The 25,873-nt window shown below is 36.1% G+C and overlaps 2 protein-coding genes across 2 annotated transcripts; both read right to left on the reverse strand.

Moving 5' to 3' along the window:
* Positions 1 to 1,721: 1,721 nt before the first annotated feature.
* Positions 1,722 to 12,548, reverse strand: LOC147400174 (uncharacterized). The gene is made up of 3 exons (XM_086445771.1): positions 12,173 to 12,548; positions 2,384 to 2,491; positions 1,722 to 2,284 (listed from the first exon to the last, which is right to left on the reverse strand). Exons 1-3 carry the CDS (start codon positions 12,473 to 12,475, stop codon positions 1,973 to 1,975), a joined length of 723 nt encoding a protein of 240 aa, XP_086301897.1. The 5' UTR covers positions 12,476 to 12,548; the 3' UTR covers positions 1,722 to 1,972.
* Positions 12,549 to 18,249: 5,701 nt separating this feature from the next.
* Positions 18,250 to 21,371, reverse strand: LOC147400175 (glycosyltransferase BC10-like). The gene is made up of 2 exons (XM_086445772.1): positions 20,067 to 21,371; positions 18,250 to 18,769 (listed from the first exon to the last, which is right to left on the reverse strand). The coding sequence occupies exon 1, from the start codon at positions 21,183 to 21,185 to the stop codon at positions 20,079 to 20,081; it is 1,107 nt and encodes a 368-aa protein (XP_086301898.1). The 5' UTR covers positions 21,186 to 21,371; the 3' UTR covers positions 18,250 to 18,769; positions 20,067 to 20,078.
* Positions 21,372 to 25,873: the final 4,502 nt, after the last annotated feature.

Raw genomic sequence — 25,873 nt, forward strand, 5'->3', positions numbered from 1 at the left:
AGGTCAAGTTTTATAAGTGATTTGTTCTTTCTTTGACATTTTTCCTTTGTTTGTTTTTAAAGGGTTTCTATTGACATATCAACTTTTACTAATAACACCCCCAAAATGTGTGATTCTATCATGCAAATTGATGTGCTATTAGGAAAAGTTGGTGTGGCAATAGAATCTCTCTATTAAAAAATGGGTGGGTAAACCTTAGATACAATCCGTATTTTGTGGGTTTGGATCATTAAAAAGGTTACCACTTATCAGATTTGGATCTTCAAGTTAGGCATTCGAATCGGATCATGACCCTAATGTTAGGCCACCCATAAAATGCACTAGCCAGTCCACTAAGTGGATTATCAATTCTTACTAATCAAAAAAACATTCTTTAATTAGTAGTGGAGATTAGAGCTTTATGGCTATTATCACACACAAATCAACTCATGTAGCAAGACAATTTGTCAGCTTAATATAAAGCAAGCCCTAATCACTAATATTAGAATCTTTAAAACTTCTATAAAAAATAAAAATAATAAAAACATTGATCTTTCCTTGTGTTGGAAGGACCAACAAGTAAGTGGATCTCCTTTTATCATATATGATATATGATAATATATGATTAACGATATATTATTGTTTTAGTAGGTCAGATGAGGTCATGACGCAGTGGGCAGACTAGCAAATGTAGATGGGAGCTGCAACGCGTCAAGTAGCTTAAGCAAGCAGCAAGCTACGACTTTTAAGCGTATTATTGCTGCTTGCGGGTGGTCTCAACTCAATCAGAGAGGTTGGCCAGTCAAGATCAGTAGCAGCTAAGGGTTTGGAGGTTTGCTAGTTTTGATGAATCCTGCAAACCATGATCGAGTAACATGTTTCGACCCTGAAGTGTGTGCAATGTAGACAACATATTTTGATGCCTGAAAATGGTTAGTGTATAACGAAAAAAACAAAAAAGAGATCGATGATCAAGATTAAATAGTAAAACAAAGAGGTTGAATGTAATCTACCCATATTAAGGGATGATGCAAAAACATACGAAAACCACTCTAATAGTTATGTCACATCCACAATCTCATTTCTGATTCAAAATCATGGTGTAACATGTATTTCCCCGTTCGGCTCTCATGTCATGTAATAGATGAAATGATAAAACAGAAAAGAAAGGAATTTTGATTCAAGAATGAAATATTATCGAAAATATCTATATCCAATTCATCCTTCAGAACCATATCACATCCCAAATCTTATGAAATAGGATAAATTGTGCTGACCAAGTCCTCCAATGAATTTTACTCCATGTTCTTATTCTTTCTCTCTCTATTCTTGATGAATCTTCGAGGACGATCAGTACAAAACCAAGAATAAGAACATGGAGTAAAATCTTGATTGATTTCTTTTTTCCTGATGCAATGTAACAGTCCTTTATCAACAAAGGTCGACAAATAAACTTGACCGTTCTGGTCCGTATTTGGCAGACACCTATATATACAAAACCAAAGCCTATTATTTTCGGTTATTATCAGTTCTATTTTCAATAATGATGTGGAGGGCAAATTCCCTTTAACTCCTGGTATTTAGTGAACCAGAAAATGTTAAATTAAACTATTTTAAAAAAACAAAGGTGCATAATGTTTGATCAACTCGAATAAATGTTAGGGCAGTCAGTCTTCATCCAAATCCACCTTGCAGTAATTAAACAAGCATAAAAGTTTCCAATGGTCAAACACACGGAGACAGACACCCAAACATGATGAACTATCAAATATGATACAAAATGTCATGTCCAACAATCCTGAAGTAATCCGATACTCTCCAACACACAAAAAATAAAATAAAACATGAAAAAACACACAAAACACCCAAATGTGATTTTGAAAAAGAAAAAAAAAAAAAAACAGGTGAGAAAGAAATGAAAGTATATAAGAGGGAAGTAAAATTACAGCACCAATGTCAGTGGGCAAACTCTGCTAGCCACGTCGCCCAACCCTCAGAGGATTTTGTTATATTGATCAGTGAGAGAATTCTTGAGGTTAGAATATAGACCATATAGAGAGTATTGCCGAAGTTTTTCTACTTCATACCATGAGTTGAGTGCACTAAAGTGCTTATCTGTGCCTGAAAAAGCTAGCTGTATACCGAGGCTGCAATCTACAGAGCCACCTTGATTTTTACAGTTGGATGATCGAATAGCACAGTCCTGTTTGTTGAGACAGACAAAATTAGATTTTCCCGAGCATGAAGCGCATCCGTCCCTTTTCCAAAACAAGTTCTGCAACCTACCCTTCTGAAACTCGAGCACCTGTGTTCATATCGTCACATTGGTATGATGGATCATGAGATGGATGGAGGAAACTGAGAGATCCCAAAAATCAAAAGTGATTAGACATTATCTGCTTACCAGAGTAAAGCTGGTTACAATGAATGTACCATTTGCAACGAAAGCAGGAGGAGATCTTGCAGCATATTTCCGGCCAGCAAATGCTACCATGTACCCACCAGCTGAATCCTGAAAAATCAATAAAATTATTCTATCAGAGCTTGATCACTGTTTCATATTAACCTCAAATCCCAAAAGAAAATTCAACTCAACTCAAAATGATCTTTATTTTAACTTTAGAACTGAAAACAAATACAGGACAACATTAAGATGTTTCGGATTATGTTTTTATGTGGTGCCCAGTCAAAGAGCCATACATGTGGGCCCCAAGTATTATTATTATTCTAGTCTGTATCTTTTCTTATTGTGGACCTGTGAAGTTCTAAATAAAATGATGGACTAGATTGCTCAAATAAATAAAAATGTCATATGATAGGCGCGAGAAGAAGAAAAAGATGATTGCAGGTACCACAAACAAAGGCAAAAAAAAACAACATATTTACTTAGTCAACAACAAGGCCTTATCCCAAAGATTTGGAACTAAATGAATCTTGTGCCTCTTCCACTCTGTCCCCCGAATGAAATGTTAGATCAGGATTCATGTTAAGGGGTGGCGAATTTTTTCACCTGATGCAACCCTCATCCTTTATGTGGGGCTTGAGACCACCAATGTCATTTAAAGGGTTTGTGTACTTTACTTTTTTGGTATACTATAAGTAATACTTTTGTTAGTAAACCATATATACATATTATAATTATTATAAAGGTCCAGCTAATAGAAATTAGCATGGAACAATTTTTCCTAAACATGGCATTAGTTGAAGAAAGTCGCATTAAGAATGATTTAAGGGTATGTTTGATTGCACATGGAAAATGACATTTTTCATGTGTTTGATTGCATTTTTCCATAGAAATTCATTTTCCACCCCAATCAAAAAATCCATCTAAATTTTCCATCCTCAAAATATCTTCTTCTTTCCCACCACAACCACCACACTCAACCTCACCGTCGTCGCCACCTCCTCTCTCTCTCTTCTTCTTCTTCCCTCACCTCTGCCATCACCACCACCACGACGTCATCCCCTCATCATCTTCTTCCTCGCCTCCGCCATACTACCACCACTACGTCATCCCCTCATCTTTCTCATCTTCTTCCTCACCTCCGCCGCTAAAGCCACCACCAAGACGTTCACCCCCCCCCCCCCCCTCCCTCTTCCTCCTCTCTTTTTTCCCTCTTATTTTTTCCAAAGTAGTATCAAACAATGGATTTAACTTTTCCATCCTTTACATTTTTCCATAGATTTTGATTTTTCATGCAATCAAACATAACCTAAGGTATGTTTGATTGCACATGGAAATGGAAATTCATTTTCCACCCCAATCAAAATGTCCACCAAAACATGGATTTCACTTTCCCACCCATATGGGTGGGAAAGTGAAATCCACCCATATTTTCCATCCCCAATTCTTCCCCACTCATATCTTCTTCTTTTCTACCACCACCACCACCACTATTACACTAACCTCATCGTCATCGTCATCACCGTCGTCGTCTCCGTCTCTATCATCACCTCCGGCCACCTTCTCTCTCTCTCTCTCTTCTTCTCCATCCCTCACCTCCTCCGCCACCACCACCACGACGTTTTCCCCCCATTTTCATCATCACCTTCTTCCACACTTACCTCTACCGCCGCCACCATCACCGTTGTCGCCGCCGCCGCCACATCCTCCCCCCTCCTCTTCCTCTCTTTTTTTTTTTTCTTATATTTTTTCCATGATTTTATCCAAGTAAAATCAAACAATGGAATTTGATTTTCCAACCCTACCTATTTTCCACCATTATTTTTCTATGGATTTCAAATTCCATGGAAAGTCACTTTCCATGCAATCAAACATACCCTAATAGTTTTGAAAATGATCTTTAATCATAATAGGACTGTTTTTCTGATGGGTGCAAGGGATGAGTTGCGGATTTGATCCTAGGTCTGTGGTAATAACACTTATAGACTCGACTAACTCCTTCATATTAGTAATTGGGCATTCGTTTGAATGAAGTTTAAATTATATTAGTAGTTAATTAGATAGTCGACATTAAGTTACATAATTGCCTGTTGAACATTAGTAAACTGTGTGATTTTGATCAGGGAATCATCCCTTACGTTTTTTTCCACTCAACTAGACCACAAGTGGTGTATTAAAATTGTAATTGTTCTGTCCTCCCTCAATTTGGATCAAATTTGGAGTTTGGAAGGCTAGAATGAATCTACAAGAAAACTTGAAGGTGAAACAATTAAAGATATGTGACAATCAGACTCTGATGGTATTTTGGATTTTAGGAGGAGAAGCCAAATTGTGATAGCTGGAAGTAGTGAAAATGACCTAATTTCAGAGCGAAAAGTGAAGAAATTAATAGAATTATGTGCAGCAAAAATAACAGGAAAAATCAAAACATGTCAGTTTTACATATACTGCTCTATGTAACTTACCTCGATTTTTTATGGTGCAAGATTGTTTTGAAGCATGACAATAACTCTGATACCAAATTGATGCCAAACAAAATAGTAAAAATATAAAGAAACCAGATAGAGAAGAGAAGGTTACAAAGCCAAGTCTCCCTCAAATCTATGAAGACCTACTACCCTAGGGTTGGAATTAGCAAATGGAATCATAACATGTTTGTAAGCAATGTGACAGTAGCAAAAGAAGCAGTCTTAATTTATGTTACCAGATATGTCAAGATGGGTGGGATATTTGTGCATTCATACCAGATACTTCCACACTAAGCGTAAATGTCCTATCTACAACATATCAGTTTCATTATCTGAATTAGAACTAATTTCCTATTCTTCTTATTTTGGTCCCATTTATATTCCTTGTTCCACACTCAATGGGTCTTTCCTAAATACATTAAATCATTATTTCAAAGTTGGCAATCTTGTGGGCCTCAACTCCTTTTGCAGTATGTTGGGAGATTTGGAAGGAAGGGAATAGAAGATTTAGAAGGGAATGAACAATCACTTCAGTAGATGATCATTAGTACATTAGGACTGGTGCTTTATTGGTGCAAATTGTTTGATGAATATAAAGGTGTATTTTTTGAGGATTTTGTTTTCATATGAGACCTTATGTGTGGGGTCTCCAGTTAGATTATGTGGTTTTTAATGATAATGTAGGGTATCACATTCCTTTTGGGATGGGACTAGTCCCTACAGTTGCACATCCCTCCCTTGGAAGTTTCCCACAGTGCAACAAGGTAAATCAAGAGATCAATCAGTTTTGAACACACGATATGAGGAAGCAAACCCTTGTTGCTAGTTTTACCACTATGCCAACCCCATGGAGGGCACTTAGATCATGTTTCTTGCTCTATGTCTAGGTAGGACTCCTTGACCTCCTTTCTCTTTTTGCTCAATGTATACTTATCAAAAAAAAGAAAAAAGAAATACACAAATCTCCAATCAATCTACAACCTTGGCCGTAAGACTTCTCATGTCATTGCATTTTAGTTATTAACCTACTACAAAATACAAATTACAAGCTAAGATTAGGGAAAAAAAATAGTAAATTAACTATAGGCACCCACTTGACTCTTAGGCAACTACTAAGGACCAATATTTTAAAACTCAAACATTTTCCAGCTTGTAAGTCCATCATGTAGAGTTGGCTCATGAGTCATTTTTTCTTTGATCGATAAAGATGAATTTATTGAAAAACAAAGAATGCGAGGGGGGTCAAGGGGACCCACCCAAAACAAAGAAAACAGCAAAAAAGCAAAAAGCAACACAAGCTACAAAAAACTATCACGACAGAGAACAATTCTGTTTAATTATAAAAATATATGAAAGTAGAGAAATATAAAAAACTCAATTAGTCCCATATCTTCTTTTTGCTCTTTTTAGACACTTCCTTGGTATGAAATTTCACATCCCCCTACTTATTGAGAAAACTAAAAGAAATAAATAACCTTGTGGAAGGTAGTGCAACAAACGATAGTGGACTGGAAATCTAGCAACTAAGGATTTCAAATAATAGCACCCAAGTCCTCTTTTTCAAATTTCTTCTTTAAGTCCCATCAACCCTCCTATTTAAAGCTTTTTTAATTAAAAGCATAGTTCAAAAATATATTTTTAAGAAATATTCCAAGGGAAAACTAAGAGCCAATTAAAAAATATACGTTAAAATAAAACATGATAACAAAAATTTGGGTCAAATGTCTGTATTTGTGTATAAATTGAAGAGACTACAGAAACTCAATTTGAGGGAGAAAAAAATTTGGAAGATAGCAGAAAAGAAGCTGAGAAGACACTGGCTGAAAGGGTTCTAGAGAAAGAAGGGCTGACGGAACATAGGAGGAATATCAAGCCGACAAAGATAAATGATGATGAGATAGCCAACCAAGTGGCCCATTTGGGTAAAATGAAGTATAAGCTTATGGGACACATCTTGGGATATGAAATTTCATATTTCCCTACTTTTTGAGAAAATTTCAAGAATGGATAACATTTTGAAAGTTATTGCAACAAAGGATAGTACTCTAAAAATATGGCAAATAAGGGTTATAAGTTACCCATGAGAGTGGTCTTCATTTCCCCTCCCCCTCCTCCTTCCCTTCCCCCCATGGATGTTTCCATCGCTTCGTGCAACTTGTAAATAGCATAACCCCCTTTCCCAAGACCATATGGAACATCCACATTGACAATTTGACATGAGCCGTCTTCCTTAGAATAATCAAAGCTCCATTAGAAAGAGAAGGGTTTGCAGTGTAGTGAACAAAGGAATAAGAGTTGAAAGAGTTTTAGGGTATTACTTGAGTTGGATTGACTCGATGGAAACTTGTTAAAGTTTCAAGATGAATCATTGATAGTCTATCTGATTCAATATTTCGAGTCTGTAGAAAATCCTATCCAATCAAGCTAACTAAGTAGAGTTCCAACTCAAGTTGATCAGTTTTAAAACTATAAAATATGAAGGTTTTCAAAGACCCGATAAAAGGTAAATTTGTTTGTTTAGACATGATCTCAAGCGTTTCTACAGTGTTTGCTTGATTTCTGTTGCTTTTTAGTTACTAGTTTTATACTAGTCAGTGTTGCTGATTATGTGATGGAGATATTAATTAAAAAAAAAAAAAACAATAACTCCTTAATAAATCTTATAGAGCTAAATTCCAATGATAGATTGTATGTAGCTGTTTCATCACTCTCTTATTTATTTTTTGATCCTTGTACTAGTCCTGCAATGGGCAGCACAGACAAGAATACCATTTGACCCCCAAGGAGGATCTAAAGCAATCTCCTGCAATACCCCCCCCCCCCTTTTTTCCCCCCTCTTGAAAAGTCAATTATCCAATACAAAGTGAAGGTCCATGACGTGGAAATTCCTGGTCATGAAATTGAAATGCAAGTACTGCATCTTGGTTGCTTCATCTTGTTTCACATGAAATCTGCTAAGAAAGTTTTGGCAAAAAAATCATCCCTTTGTTTAATATTAGAACCTTTGCTCATGAAACCCTATTTCATAGTTGTAATACCTAAAATAATTGAATACTTTCATACATCCAGGTATTCTTCCAAGCAGATATTTCGGTTTTGTTTGATAGTTGTAAGAGAGAAGAAGAAATCACGAAAATGTGAAAGATCAATTAGTATGAGAATGGTACTTAACTGAGTTAAATCTTGTAAATGAAGTTGTAGTAGTATGGTACCCAAATAAGTTTAAGATCTTGAGAGGAGAGGGGAGGGGATTTGTTTGGTAAGTCATGTTTGACTATTTTCACAAATTTTTAGGACTGCAAAAATTAGTATTAGAAAGCCTTTAGTAAAACAGTAAGTAGGTATATAATTTGTTAATAGTATTAGTTCAGTTCGCTTGAAAATAAAACTACCATAACATTTTAGTCAAGTTTAACTATTTTCATAATTTTTTAGGACTGCAAAAATTAGTATTAGAAAGGCTTTGGTAAAACAGTAAGAAGGTATATTTTTTTTTATATTATCAATAAAGATAAATTTATTAAGAAAAAGAAACGAGGGGGGTCAAGAGGACTAACCCAAAACAAAGAAGACGAAACAAGAAAAAGGAAAGGCAAACAATAACGAAAAGCGAAAACAAAAGACTCTCACACCAACGAACAAACCTTATCCCATCTCACAACAAAATCTTCAAAGAAAAGCCCTTTAAACTCCTTATAAAGTTTACTCCAAGAGAACAGGAGCTCCAAAATAGAAAGAACTAATCCTTCCATCGAAGTCTGTTTCCCCTCAAAAATGCAATGATTGCGATGTTTCCAAATTCCCCAACAAACTGCAAAAGGATCCAAGAGCCAAAGAATCCGTTTAGAAGACGAGAAAGATCCTCCCCATGACAACCAAGACTCCAAAACCGACTTAATTGATCTGGGAAAGCATCCCACGATGCCAAACAAAGATAAGAAATGCAACCAAATATGATGAGCCACCTGACAATGAATGAATAAATGGTCCACCGATTCCGCCTGAGAACTACACAAACTACACTGATTCGATGAAATAAAGCCCCTTTTAATCAATTGATACATAGCAGTGAGTCTCCCTAAAGCTGCAATCCATAGAAAAGTCGAGATTTTCGGAGGAACCTTATCACCCCAGACAAAAAAGCATGGAAAAGACGTTACTATACTAGGAGCGATACCCTCATACAAAGACTTCACCGTAAATTTCCCATCCCTAGTACCTCCCCACATTCTTTGATCTTCCGAGGAACTCTCCATACTATTGCTCTCCACCAAAGAAGTTAGCCTTCCAAGATTATCCACCTCCCAATCATTAAAAGATCTTCTAAACCTAAAATCTCAATTAGTCACCCCATTATCAAAACTTCTAAAACACGAGATAAATTGATTCTTTTTCAGCGACAAAACACTACGATCCGGAAAAAAAGTCCTTAAGCAGACCATTCCCACACCACCAACGCTCCCAAAATCTCACCTTACTCCCCCTCCCCACCTTATATTTCACTTTTTTCTTCAAATGCGGAAGTCGTCTAAGGATACATTTCCACACCCTACATCCCCTTTTAGTCAAACCACTCTCCCATCCATTCTCATTCACCCCATATTTATCCATAATTACTTTCCTCCAAAGACTCTCTCCCTCCTCCCCAAACTTCCAACGCCACTTCCCCAATAGAGCCGAATTCATGTAACCAAACTTTCGAAAACCCAAACCCTCGCTCCTCTTAAACAAACATAACTTGCTTTAGCTCACCCAATGATGTTTTCTTACGCTCTCTTTACCGTGCCACAAGAATTCCCGACAGATTCTATCTAATTGCACTTCCACATTCCTCAGCAAGGAAAATAACGAAAGAGTATAAATGGGAATACTAGCCAAAACACTTTTGATGAGCGTAATCTTCCCCCCTTTGAATAAAAGTTTGGCCTTCCAAGTGCTCAATTTCTTTCTCATTCTTTCCAAAACTGGCTCCCAAATTTCCTTACTAGTGTAACCCACCCAAGGAAGCCTCAAGTACGTAGAAGGCAAAACTCTCATCTGGAAACCTAGCAAGGCCACCGCCACCTCCACCCCCTCCTCAACTCCTACTCCAAAAAACTTACTCTTACAAAGGCTAACCAGAATTCCAGAAATTACCTCGAAACACCCTAGCAAACCACTTAAAAAGCTCAATTGTCTTGGCGAGTGATCCAAAAAAATCAAAGTATCATCCACAAACTGAAGATGAGAAATAACATCCCCCCCCCCCACCCTGGTGGAAAAATCAGAAAGCTCCCCCTCCACCACCGCCTTGGACAACATCTGACTCAGAGATTCCATAACTATCACAAACAAAAAGGGTGACAATGGATCTCCTTGACGAAGACCTCTAGAACTTCTAAAATAACCCGTTGGAAATCCATTAACCAAGATCGAGAACGTGGGAGTGGAAATACACTTCATGACCCATTGGACCTATTTTCACCAAACCCCATTCTCCGCACCAAATACTTCACCAGATTCCAATTCACATGATCATAGGCTTTCTTTATATCTACTTTGCAGACTAATCCCGATACTTTAGCTTTTCTACGCAAGTCAATACATTCATTTGCTATGAGAACCTCATCCAGAATTTGTCTTCATATTACAAACGCTCCTTGAGCCGAACCAATGGCATTATTAAGTACTAGCTTAAGCCTAGAAGCCAAAACCTGCGAAATAATTTTATAAACTAAGCTCACCAAACTGATCGATCTAAGATCCGTTATGTCTTCCGTGCCCAACACTTTAGGTATCAAAGCAATGAAAGTGCATTTAGAGCCCAAGTCTAAAAAACTTTCCCTGTAAAAGTCCTCAATGGTTGCCATCACATCATCTCGCACTATTTCCCAACACACTTTAAAAAATCCTATAGAGAAACCATCTGACCTCGGGGCCTTGTCACTATCCAAACCACTGACCACTTCCCAAACTTCATCTACCTCGAATGGTCTTCTAAGCCACCTTTGGTGATCCAAGGAAATGCTATCAAAATGAAGGAAATCTAGGTCTAATAACGTGTTCCTCCGAGTAAAAGTTCTTATAGAATTGCGCCACCCCTTTGCAAACCTCCTCCTCACCCACCTTCCACGAACCATTAACTCTTAACTTCGAAATAAAATTGACCCGACTGTTAAAGTTCGCAATACAGTGGAAAAATGACGTATTCCTATCCCCCTCCTTCAGCCAACAAATTCTTAACTTTTGAAGCTAAAACTACCATAGGAATTACCTATCATTAGCTAGTTGAAATATGTTAATTGTGTACTGGCTTCTGACTATCGACTGAGTAATTTGACATAAGGAATGGTCCCTTCAAGCTTGTAGAGAACTTTTTAACAACAATTCTTGGTACCCAGAAGATGAATATAGAGAAAACTAATGGGTTGACTGAGATGATCATCAACAAATTCCATCCTTCCAATGTGCATACGCACATTTCCAAACCTTTAGGTGGTTTAACATCAAAATCATTATTCATTTATGTTGCCCACTGCAACTAAGCCATGAAAATGTCAAAAACCCAATCCCAATGCCCCAACGAAATCTTCAAAGAAAACACCCCTAAATTCTTTGAATATTTTACACCAAAAGAAAATCAACCCAAAATAGGAATAACATTATTGTTACTCATCATCATAGTAGATTTATTCCCAAAATTTGTGTCCATAACCGCTCTCAATACCTCAATCCAACTTCTCTTTTGTCTTCCTCTCGCTTTTTTAGAACATTTAACTTGTACATTCCTTCTAATTAGGGCTTAATAAGGACTTCTATGCACATGACCAAACTATCGCAGTCAACATTTCCTTAATTTATCACCCGGGGTTTTAAATATCAAATTCTCATCTTGTCTTCACAAACAATACCAATATGACACGAATGAGACATAGCCTTTTCTCCAGAGATGAAGAATCTCATCCATGGCTTCCTGACTGATTCACAAACGACACGGAGATGACTTGGTCTCTGACGACTTTCAAGACCATGTTATCTCCTAAATTTTCACAAATGCGATCAATTTCTACAATTATATGTCTTACTTTCTCTTCTTTTGATTGCCCAAGATTCAGACCCATAAAGACAACCGATCTCACTAAGAAAAGTTTAATTTTTAAATTAATTGATGGGTCGAACAACACTCCGAAATCATCCAGAACAAGAAGTAATAAACGGAATTAAAACCAAACAATAAAAAAAAAAGTTCAAATGTCTACAACATTGTGGACAATCGAAACTCTAGAACACGATTTCAGATTAAAAGAACAAAAAAAAAACCCTAGAAGCAGAGATTTCGTACCGGAGAGAAATTGTTGGTAGTGTTGATGGTGAGGAGAGAGATCTCATCGATTTTAGGTCTGAACAGAGCAAGCTGAGAGTTTTGCGGAAGAGAGAGACGACGATCGCAAGGAGACAGTTGGGAACGGTTGTTGAAGAACGAATCCCGAGGAGCAAATGCGATCCCGAAACTGAAACCGTCCGATCTCTGTATCTTCGTGTCCGAACAAGGCTGAAAAACCCTATTTGTATCTCCCCCATCAACAACAAGCAGTATCATCGAGATCATCAAAATCACCATGATCCTCGTCATCATCGACATCATGGCTTTCTTCTTCTTCAAACTTCCAATGTCGAAAAGGGCAGAACAAGCTGCGATTCGGTTTTCTTCTTCTTCAAACTTCCAATGTCGAAAAGGGCAGAACAAGCTGCGATTCGTTTACATCAGAAGTCGAGACTACGAAAGAAAACTTTTAAACTATTTTATACCATACATCATAATAAGATACTCTACCATCAATAACCGTTCATCAATTAAAGGGGTACCTCGTGATGTGTTTTGTTATTATTCAGAGAACAATTGCTTATGGACAAATTAACTTAAGAATCTATTTAGTACACTTTTTCTAAATCAAATCCCCCCCACCCAACTCTTTTAAATTAATTAAACACCCCCTTATACTTCCATCTATCTTACTTTACATGAGATTTCTAACCACGAATGGCAATAATACTCTCAAGATTTTTAATGATGAAGCAATTTTGACCAATAATGAAGAATCAAGATCTTTATGGTTCAATGAAAAGGTAAGTTATATACCATTTTTTTTTTTTTTTAATATTTTAATTGTGAACTATCATAGAGTGTTGGGGTAGAATTTTCCATAAAATGAAGTATAGAAGATTAGTTAGAAATTGATACTTAGAACTTCAATAGATTAGTCAGAGATTGATACTTAGAACTTCAATGGGTATGCGATAAATTCAAAGGACGATCGTCCATTGATACTATCAAGAAATCTATCTTTTGTGCTTACTTATACCATCTTTTGAGGGAAAGATGTAGAAGAATATTCAAAATGCTTTCTCAAATCTCATTCTACTACTTAAAGCGATTGAAGGTGACATCAAAGCTAGGTTTGACAACCAAGGGCTTTTGGATTTGGATGTGCGGTACAATAGAGACTTCTTGGATAATTAGGGTACCTCAATGAAGTTTAATACTTCTTCCCTCGTAGTTTGTAAATGGATAGCTCCCGAGGTTGGCCACTGGAAGTTGAATTCTGACGACTTTTTAGAGGGGACGTTGGTGGGCAAGGGGCTGTTATCTGTAATGTTAAAAGGGAGGTGGTGAGTGCTCTTGCAGAATGTTTTATAGGGAAATTAGTTCTTTGACATGAACTTAAAGCAATCTTGGAGGGTATTCAATTAACTAAGTCATTAGACCCGCAGTCGCTCATAGTGGGAGTCGACTCACTACTAGTTATTCAAATCCTTAATAAGGAAATTCATTGCCTATGGAGAGTCAAGTTCTTAACTAATAAAATATAGTCCATATGCTTTATATATGGTAACATTCACTTCAAATTCACCTTTAGAGAAGCAAACAGGCTTACAGACAAACTTGCTTCATTGTTAACTACTCAAGATACTAGAATAATTTTCGCTTCTAATATTCCTTCCAAATTAAAGTCCATTGTAAGGGAGGGTGCCTTTGGGACTCCTATGTGAGATTGGAACTTTTTTTTTTCTCTTCTCTATATATTCTGGTCAGGAAATCTGCTTCAACCCTTGATTACTCTCAAAAAAAAAAACAATGATTTCATGATACAAATCTATCATTACAAAACAATGAATTTGTCATGTAACAATTCTAAAGTGAGGAAATCGATACTTGATTTATTTCCAGGAAATTTTTATTGACACAACACAAATCTCTGAGGGCGGGTAAAAGTTTAAAAAAAAAATTGAAATTTTATTTTTAAAGACACCTCCAGCACCTCTTGTCTTTTTCGGTGAACCAAACACGTTGAAAATTGGCAATAAGTCGGAATCTTCTTCTCTTATCTCTCTCTCTCTCTCTCTCTCTCTCTCTCTCTCTTTCCTTTATATTATTCAGATAATTTTATTACAATGATCCAATCTGATTATTATTGAATCACGTTTAAATCCAATTGTGGTGATTCAAGCATCCAATCCAAATCACTTTTTTTTTTGTGGCCTTTTTTCCTTTTTTCTACTGATCGGCCGATCCGATCACTAACAGTTTTAATTAATATATAAATTTAATTTATTAAATAAAGTTTTGAATGGTCAAAGATGAGGTTAGGGTTAGACAAGATCACAATAGTGACATAAATTTATAATAAAGAATATTTGTTATATTAAATATTAATTAATCCAAATTAAGATTAAAAAAATAATATATTAGTGAATGAATCTGAGAAAAGTGGGTGGTCTTCTTATTGATATAGAAACATTTGGACTTCATATATGCGTCATGAAAGAGATCACCATACAAGAGGATAATATAATAATATTAAATTGATGTTTACATTAAGGGGTATTTCTTAATAAAATAATATGGGCAATAAACATTTTTTGTTTTTTTGGGAAAATTCCAAAATGGTCATGTAAGAAGCCAAATCATTGGTCCAATCATGGTTTTAAAATATTTATCTAAATAGTCATATATGTGTTTTGGTATTTATTTATCTTTACCAAAATGGTATATGATGATCACTTTGCAATTTTACTTTTTTACCCTTTTTGTGAATCTCAAATAAAAGACCATATTTTGTTACAAAATGATTAAAAATCATAAATATATTTAAGGTTTATTTCAGGTTGTATGTAGGGGTGTAACTTGGTTTGCTTCAAACTGAGAATTGAATCAAACCAAGAGCTTTGATTGGTTGATGGTGTTACGCCACGTGCACCTCTTTGTCAGCGTAGTGTGAAATGCATTGAAAAATAAAGTCCTCCATCATGACTTTTTTTTTTTCTTTTCTTTTTTGAGTTTTATTACAAGGGTTGATGGTGTTATAATAAAATTCAAATTCAGTAATTATTTGGTTGGGTTTCAATTCGGTAAGTTGGGATAATTATGTGATAGAAATCTTAGAGAGTGAAGGACCTGTTTGTTTGGTTTTTTTGTTTTTTGTTTTAAGTTTGAATATGGAACAACATGACTACATCTAATTCTACTAGAAGAAAAACGAACATAAAAATAAAAATGTCATTGTTTAAGTTGGTAAAATAAATAAGGAATTTGTTTTAGACTTGTACTCTTCAATAATTGGAAGAAAAAGAAAGGACAAGATCAATTGTGAACATGTCAAAGGAAAACCAATCTATGATGATCAAATTAAAAACAGGCTCTTAAGTTCACTTATATATTTTTCAACGTAATTCAATGAATGATAAAATAGATGTTTAATTTAGCAAAAGATTTGATTTTATCCTATATTGTACATGTATTATCCCAAGATAAGAGATAATTGATAATTCTAATAAAAAGATAAGAAATGATTAATACTACCTTTTTTTTAATCTTTTTTTTATCATAACTATATATATAGGAAAGCGTTCGGAGGTCTATATATATATATATATGGGAAATGTTCAGCACCCTAAGTTTTACCACACACTTTAACAAACGTTTTTTGTCCTACATGGGTTAGAAGTTTTGGAATGTGCTGATTTTTGGTGAGGATGATCTCTATGATTAGAAGATCATCCTCCCCAAAAATCAGCCCATTCCGAAATGTTTAGCCCCATGTTTACACGTTGAAAAATCGTGGACCGTCCATTTTTTGTAAATCAATTTTGATGGGGTTAGAAGTTTTGGAATGAGCTGATTTTTGGTGAGGATGATCTCCTCACCATAGAGATCATCCTCACCAAAAATCAGCTCATTCCGAAACTTCTAACCCATGTAAGACAAAACGCGTTTGTTAAAGTGTGTGGTAAAGCTTAGGGTGCCGAACGGGACCCTATATATATATATATATATATATATGGGTCGGTTCCTGCAACACACATTACGACACACATATAGACAACGTGTTTGTCTTATATGGGCAAAAATGTTTGGAATGGACTGATTTTTTGTGAGGATGATCTCTGTGATGAGGGGATCATCCTGGCAAAAAATCATCACATTCCAAAACTTGTAACCCCATCAAAATTGATTTACAAAAATTGGACGGTCTATAATTTTTCAACAAAAATTGGACGGTCTAGAAGTTTCATAATGAGCTGATTTTTGGCAAGGATGATCTCTTCACCACAGAGATCATCCTCACAAAAAATCAGCCCATTCCAAACATTTTTGCCCATATAAGACAAAACACGTTGTCTATATGTGTGTTGAAATGGTTGTCATTTGAACCTGACCCTATATATATATATATAGGGAAATGTTTAGCACCAAACATTTTGGCAAAACATTTTTCAAAACATGGGTTATAAATTTTTAAATGGGCTGATTTTTAGTGAGGATGATCTCTACAGTGAGGAGATCATCATCACTAAAAATTAGCCCATTCCAAAACTTCTAACCCCATCAAAAATGGTTTACAAAAAATGGACAATCCACGATTTTTCAACTTGTAAACATGGGGTTAGAAGTTTTGGAATGATCATCCTCACCAAAAATCAGCTCATTCCAAAACTTCTAACCCATGTAGGACAAAAATGATTGACTAAAATGTTGGCCAAAATGTTTGGTGCTGAACAGGACCCATATATATATATATATATATATATGGGTAGCATTTAACAAACAACCTTAGGGTAACAATGTTGGAAGACAAAAAATATCCCATATGACTTAAAAAGTTTTGGATTGAGTTAATTTATTATTATTATTATTATTATATTTTTTTTTAGGATGATCTCCATGGTGAATAGATTAACCTCATAAAGAATCAACACAATTTAAAACTTCTAATCCCATTAAAAGTGATTTATAAATTAACAAATTATTTTTTATCGTTAATTTATAAATCACTTTTGATGGGATTACAAATTTTAGGTTGTGCTGATTTTTTTTTAAAGATGATCTTCTTATCATAAAAGTCATTTTCATAATAAAAAATCAATAAATCCAAAACTTTTAAGTTAGATTGATAAAAATTTTAATGTAACCATCAAGTATGCCTGTTTTTTAATGAGATGAATAACTCAGTTTTGATAGAAATTGAACTCATTATGAATATGAGAAGAATTTATCAACTAAGCCGGTCGGCACCGGCAAATAGATAGAAGGTTTAATAGTGACATCTCAATCTCAGCCTTAATAACGCCAATCTTAATATTGCTTCAGTGTCCCACTATTATTGGATCTGTACCTTTCCTGATTTGGCTGGATTGGTCAAGGGGTCTCAATCCATCCTTGTATTATGGAGAGGTTTTAATGACGACACTTGCGATTGCCACACCAAATTTTTACTAATGCCACACCAACTGTGTGCGATTCTGGATTTGGTGCGGCAGTAGTAACTTTCTCTTTAATGAGCCAGAAAACAACTTAAGGAGAAAAGGGTGGTTTTATAAGAATGAGAACTATTATTGCTACACCAACTCCCATATAATTCACCCAATAATTGCAACCAGTAGGTGTGAAGATGGGAAAAATTGGTGTTGTAATTGCAACTCTCATAAGAATTCATGCTTGGTTTTTCTTTTCTATTTTTTTACCTAGAAATTCAATTAAAATAGATAAATAAATAAAAGATCTATTTCTTGCAATTTTAGAATCGTGACATAAGAAGCTAAAACCACATCAATTAGGCTAAGAATAGTCGCAAAAGTCAATAAAATTCTTCTAATTAGGTACCAATTGACGCTAAAATTATACCTTTCTTTCCCATTTTTCATTTTCTTCTGACGTACAAATCTCAAGAACAAGATTAGCAAGATACCCAAAAACATAACTTTTTTTTTTTATTCTAGAAATTTTGCCCATTTTTTTTTTACAAAATTTTCACAAATCTTTGGGTGGCCGGCCAGGAGTGGGAGAACCCATAAAGGGCTAGAGTGTCGGCTAAAATGACACTCTACATAAAATAAGCAAAACGAAGAAAAAACAAGTAATAGATGGAAGAGATTCTTTTATACATTGAGAATGTGCATAAAATTGGGGGGACAAAAGTGGGAAAAAAAAAAAAAAAAACAAAGAAAAGAAGGTATGGTTGGGTGAGGGAGACGAGCGACAAAAGAGAAAAAGCAATGGACCTTTGGTACTGCTTTTTTCCCCACCCCGCTCCGGCCTTACGCCCCCCACCACCACCACCTTTTACCTTTTATCTTCTCTTTTCCTTCTTCTTCTTTCTTCTTCTTCTTCTTGTTGAAGAAGTATTGGAATTATATACAAAGTACAAACAACACTCCCAAGATTCCATCCTTCCACAAGTCAACAACATATCCTTTTCTTTCTATCTTTCTCAACTTTGGCTTGGTTTGGTACTTTGGCCTTTTATTTAGATACTCCCATATCCACGCCACAAGCAAAGTAAAGTAATATTGCCTCCTCCTCCCTCTTTCTTACACTCCCCTCCTTTTTCACTCCCACATACAAAGCATCTTTCTTCTTAACTCGGACTCTCATTCCATCCTGTAAAAATAATAAATCAAACATCATCGTTCGAGTTAGATCAAGATCAGTGGCTATGAAATTATATAACGATTTGAACTGTTTAGAAAATGCCATGTTGAAACATTTTCCTTGAAAACCATTTTACTACCCAAAAAAATTTCCCTCCATGACACTCCGGAAATGATTTTCCCACCATCTTAATGTTGTGCTAGGAGTGTTGATGGGTAGGTTTGGGTGTGATTCCACATATATACTCGGTAGAGAAACTTAAACAAAACACAGGTTTCAAATTTCATACCCAGAGTCAAAACCGATACAAATTCTTATTACCCATCATGGATCCTATAATATATAATTATTTTTTAATGAAAAATAAAATAAAATAAAATAACTAACAAGTAATTCCACCCTTGATAGTTGATACCAACAACAATTTCTTCAAGCATATCAAACTTTTAAAAATAAATATAAATAAAAAAAAAGTACAGAAAATTAGGACATAGAGTCTTCAAATTGTAATTGAAATTGAGAAGAAATAAAATACATAAACCTTGTGTAAAGAGAAAATGACAAATAAATACTCCAAATTCTCTTAAGATTCTAGTTTTAGCTTAACTACATTTAGCTCTAAATACCCTCATTGATTAATATTTAACTAGACTACTTAATATCCTTATAAATAAATTGCAAGTAAAACAAATCCATTATAACAAAAAAAATTTAAAAACCAACCCTTTTTGACATTTTCCAAAGAATTCATTTTCCTATAACTATTTTTCTAATAAAATCATATTCCTATGAATGTTTTTACAAGGAATGTATTTTCCATTGAAAACAAATTCCCTGAAATCATACACACTTGATCTAAAATACTGATATGGATGTTGTGCATCCTTTATATATAAAGGTTGAGATATCAGTAATTCAGTATCACTCTACTCGGACTCGACAAATGTACAAAAAAATTAAGAGTTCCGAGTCAGCCATTTAACGAATCAACTTCATCCCAGAATCCGAAATGGAAGGGCTCCTTTACTGTACAAATTAGATGTTACAGTCAATGACTTGGTCGTAAACGAGTCCAACTCGGTCAAAGATCGTTTAACCACCAAAACCCAGTCAAATTTGCTCCAAACACAAAATCCGAATTTAGGTACGCTTGAGATGTTCGGGTTAACTCAGAACCCCAGATGTCTTAGAACCCGGATTTTCAAGGACACCCAAGAAATGATCCAGGTATCTCCCGAGTTGACCCAAAGAGTTAACTCACATAGTAATAAATAACAGAAAGGAAGAATTGGGTTGAGGTAATTACCGGAATCTGACTTCAATCCCGGAAAATGACAGTGTCGCTGATCTCCATCAAGGGTTTCAGACAATCCGGCGAGAATTTCCGGGCAAACAAATACGAGTAACTCGAATTTGAAACTCGGAGCTTGTAAATGAGTTCTGGAGAAACCTCAAACGGGTGGTACGTGTGCGGGTGCCCACCCGTACTACCGGTCCAATTGACCCGAGTTAGAGTGAAATGAGTACACCCATTCGGATCCTCCATTGACAACAAAGTCGGAAAGTAATGTTCTTCTGGATAACAAGACTCGATCTTCAAACAAGGCAACCTAAACTTCCTCCACAGCTTCCGATCCCGAATCACCAACAAAGCGTGTCGCCTTGTCAGGACAAAAAATTGCGATCCAACTCGGAATCGTTCCAAGGGTATTTCTGGCAACATCACATTTTCACCTCTCGCAGTGTACCTGTCCCCCAAATTTGGATCCAACTTCAGAATCTCAATGAAACTTCTGTACCTAACTTCTCCAAAACGAGTCAACCCAGATTTGGTAGTAGAACCGGTGGATGACTTAACGGGTGGAGAGGCGAAAAGTGAGTGGTAGACGTATCGGAAAGAGTGGAGAGGGATACAGTGTTGGGAAACAAGGGCAAAAAAGGAATTTAACGGATCGTCGAGGATAGCTGTAGCGAGGAGTCGTCGTGCGGCGGAAATTAGGGTTGGAGAAGAGCGTTGGGTTTTCTTCGAAGCGATGAATCGATCTTGAAAAACCCCACCAGGAGGATTTATTTTCGAAGATGGGTCTGCGTGGATGTAGATATTGAAGAGGTTTTCATTGTTTTGGAAGAATTTTTCCCATAAAGGGGCGAACGAGAGATCAGAATTTGTGAGGAATAAAAAAGCGATTTTGGGGGGTGGATTTGTGGTTCCAAGATGAAAGAAAGAAGAAGCAGAAGCGGTTGATTTTGAGGGGACAGAAGCGAGAGCGGCTCGACGAAAGAGAGAGAGATCGTCGAGTTCGTCTGGAAGAGAGATGGGAAGAGGTTTTGGAGGGAGGATTCGAGGGGCGAGAAGGAAGAGAAGAGGAAGAGAGAGTAAGAGAGCGAAAGAGAGAACAAATGGAGTCGAATTGGTGGAAAACATGGCGAAGATACAGAGATCTTGAGAGAAGAGAACGAAAGATCTAAAGAGATGTCATAGGGTTCTGTAGGAACGTAGTGTAGAGTTTGATGGATTAAAAATTGGGGAAGAAATTAGGGCTTTATTGAGGGAAGAAGATGGAGATGAGAAAACTAGGGTTATAAATAGAGACAAAGAGGAGAGGAACCGGGAGGTTAATTGAAAATGGGGTTACTTGGTGGGAAAAACTTTGTTGTGGGTAGGGATCATCAAAAGTTTGTCAACACCCTTTTAGGAACATAAAAAGTGAGAGATTCTATTGCCACACCAACTTTTGCTAAAAGCAACCAAATTCCTATGAAGTCATCATAGAATCCATTTCGTGAGCTGAATGCGACGAAATTCGAGTCTCATATACTGTTTTTTAACTCAAGCTAACAAGGACTCAAAAACTCATCGACGTGGCATGGGTAAAGAATCGTGGATTCTATCCCTTGGGCTACACAACCGACTTTACCCACTTGCCATCTGCAGTTGTGTATCTCAAGGGTACAATTTTGTATTCAAATAAAAGAATCTACGATTCTTTGCGCATGACACATCAGTGAGTTTTTTAGTGCGATTGTCAGGTTGAGTACAAAAATCATTAGTCTATATTTTTTTAGTGAATTCGTCATTTTTATAATCCATGAATTCGTTGATAAAATACCAACGACCTCGCTAGTAATTTATCAACAAATTCACAAGAAATATCTCTAGAATTAGTACAAATCTTGAGTGTTCTTAGTATAAGTTGGTGTGCCAATAGAAACTCTCTAAAAAGATAGTCAAATTAATTTTTTATTATTTTAAGACCAAACATACCTATGTAATCAAATTAGTACACAAATCACCTTAAGATCTTTGTTAAATAAAGTGAGTATAAAAAACAAAAGTAGCGATATAACGAGAATAGAAAGTGTGGTATTGTGAATTGGATAACTCTGTTTTGAAAATTATCGACCTTGGACAAGGGGTGGACATGGGTTCTGTAGATGCAAAAACTTGCTTTACCTTGAGATTTGTGATGATGTCTCGCGATCTCCTCTCCTCGTTCTCTTGGGTGTGCATGCAACAACACTTCTCCGACGTCCAAGTCAGAATCGTAATACAAAAATAGTGTAAATTTTAGAGAGGGGAGAACTCATACATTTTAGTACCTTTGTCCATCTATTTATAGAGATGAAATCTTAGGATCCCTTTAGATTTATTACCGATTTTACCCTTATCCAATTTAGAATGAGATTTGGGATTTATCTAGTCAATATTCCGTCTTCATACATTATTTCTTCTTTGAGACTTTCCCTCACCGATATTTTAATCACTTTTGATCTAATCCCTATTTTTTTTATTTTGACTGATTAAACATCTCTGTCACGCGTCTTTGACCTAATATTTTCTTGACCAACCGAGACCCGAACTCATGGTTGATTTGTAATCGAGCCACCAAACTTATCCTCGGATAAGATGACTCGAATATTTGTGTTTAATTCGAATCCCTAGGTGCCACGCGTCACCCGTTGGTACCCAACAAAAAATATCATCTGCAATACCCCCTCACGGTTTGGGCTTTTAGTCTAAGTACCTAAAAATAAATGAACGGTACCATGTGACAAGTGACCGCATATATTCTCACTTCGGGATTTGTTTAGTTGATATCCATGTCATACATCATCCGCCTGTGTTTACCATCGAAAGTGTGATGATTATAATTACCATGGTTTATTTAAATCGTTGCTTTTGTTACATACCTCGAGGTATTTTTCTTTTACAAATACATTATCTATTCCCCCTTCATTTTTTGTCATTTTCCACTTATCGATTGAACTTAGTGCTATCATAAATCAAAACTCATAAGCCAATAAATATAACCCCCTATGGTTGGACTTGGAACAAAAATCAATTAAACTCACCCTTAATGATTGGACTTGACTCCCTTACGAACCAATCAATATTAAAAACAATAACAAATTAGCCTGACCTTCATTGGTCGGGCTTGGTTAACTCATGAACCAAGTTTTCATTAACGAAGAACCCCAATGTTTGGACTGGGTTTCCTTTACATGCCAAAACTTTCGCTAAACCAACCTTATACGGTAGAGCTCGATTCCCATAATTAGCCAAGACTTAGATAAATAATAGATGGACCGACCAAAATCCCAAATTGGTTTGGATTCCAAGACGATGTGGATCCCAGAACGATCAAAGACTTAGATAAATAATAGAATATTCGATCGAAGTCCTAGATCAGGCTTAAATTCCATAACGATCCAAGATTTTGATAAATAATAGAATAACCAACTGAAGTCCCATATCAGACCTGAATTCCAAAACGATTAAAACTTAAATAAATAATAAAAGAATCGACCGAAGTCCTAGATCAGACTTAGATCCTATAATTAACCAAGACTTAGATAAATAATAAAAGTACCAATCCCGTATGGTTGGGTTCGGTTCTCCTAACGAGCTAAGACTTTCGCTAAATCAACCTCACACGATCGGGCTCGGCTCCCCTGACGGGCCAAGACTTTCGTTAAACCAACCTCACACAATCGAGCTCGACTCCAATGAAGAGCCAAAGCTTTTGTTAAACCAACACCACATGATCGAACTCAACTCTCATGATAGGCTAAGGCTTTTATTAAACCAACCCCATACAGTCAAGTTTTGCGTTAAGTGGTATCGTACGATCAACTTAGGATATGGAATAGACTCCCCATATGAGTAGGGTGTGACGCTAAGTGGTCTCGCATGATCAACTTAGGATGTAGACCAAACTCTCCATATAAATTGAGTGTGGGATTAAGTAGTCCCGCACGACCTACTTAGGATGTGTATCAGACTCCCCATATGAGTCGGGTACTGCGCTAAGTGATCCCACATGACCGACTTAAGATGTGGACTGTACTCCCCATATGAGTCAAATGTGACGCTAAGTAGCCCCGCACAACTGACTTAGGATGTGGACCGGACCCCCATATGAGTCGGGTGTTGCGCTAAGTGGTCCCGCACGACCAACTTAAGATGTAGATCGGACTCCCCATATAAGTCGAGTGTTGCACTAAGTGGTCCCGCACGACCGACTTAGATTGTGTATCGAACTCCCCATATGAGTCAGATGTTGTTAAGTTCTTTTGCACCGTGCATCCTTTTAAGTAATATATACACAACAATAATAATTGCATAAAATAATTAGACAATTAGTAGAGGTCGAGTGTTGCACTAAGTGGTCCCGCACGACCGACTTAGATTGTGGATCGAACTCCCCATATGAGTCAAATGTTGTTAAGTTCTTTTGCACCGTGCATCCTTTTAAGTAATATATACACAAAAATAATAATTGCATAAAATAATTAGACAATTAGTTCCCAATCCAATGTTGTCGATTTGTGTCATTGCCTAAAACAATGTCGTTTGATTAGTCAATTTTCTAAGTCAAGCCCACTTGATTTGTTGCGTCGAGGTCAGTGAGTTGGGGTCGATTTTTCATTAGCAAATTGATCATCTAAATTAGACTCCTACTTATACCATATGACTTAGTGAGTCGGGGTTGAATTGAACCCCCACATACATTTTCCAATAATCCATTGAGTTACTTGACTCGAACGAACTCCTAATTATTTATCACATAATTCGACGAAGTCCCTTTGACTCAATCAAAATTTCAAATTACTAACTTAGTAGCTCGACTTAGTGGAGCCCTTCGACTCATTGAATTGAGCAAAAATTGATCCCCAAGTTTTATTTGTCAAGCCGACCCAATTACCAAGAAATTGACTAGACATGATTAAGCCCCTGAACGACTTATTGGCTCAATGTGATTTGGTGGGAATTGGGGTCCCAATAAATCAAATCGGACAAAAGTCACGCTTATTACCTTTTTGTTTACTTATACATGAAATGGATTTCGATGGGCATCCACTCTGATGTCTATGGACACGCATACCTTTAATATTTTCAAGAAGAAGTTCACCAAACTTATTCGTTTTGTTGCACCCATACACATCCAAATAGATATGGTGCTCTACACCCAATTTAACCCAATGTTTACTTCATTCAATCTATCTTACTTACAACTACCACATCCCATATTGAGTATTTACCTCTCAATCATTAATTATTAATTATTGACGTACATGTTCTGACCCTCATTTTTTTACATGAAAAAAAATGTCTTCTACATCAAGATTGATGTGTGAGATATGCATTAAAGTTTAACCTTTTAAACGTACCTTTTACACTTTTTAAATATATGAAAAAGATATTTCATAAGATTGATGTATGAGATATGCATCAAAGTTTAGCCTCATACCTTTTTTACTTTTTCACACATTGTTTTACTTTTTGTTGGGTTGCTTTTATCTTGCAAGAATCACCAACGTCTCCACATAACATCCTCAAACTTCAACCCATGTTTCTCCACCATCTCCATAATCTCATTATACCCACCCTAATTACGAAACCAACAACCCTTTTTTTCAATTTTTCTCTTCTTCATTTATAAAATCTTTTTCAAAATGTTCCTCTTATCAATTAACCCCATTTCATGAAATCGATCTGTCGACCTTCCTCTAACAATCAAAAATCTGATCCCCCATCGATCGTTCATCCCTTGGTGAACTTATATAAATAAATAAAAATATCCAATCTCATGAAAAGCCTAACTCAGAATC

This window comes from Akebia trifoliata, chromosome 6 (assembly GCF_017979445.1).
Source record: "Akebia trifoliata isolate Shusen 1 chromosome 6, ASM1797944v1, whole genome shotgun sequence".
NCBI lineage: Eukaryota > Viridiplantae > Streptophyta > Magnoliopsida > Ranunculales > Lardizabalaceae > Akebia > Akebia trifoliata.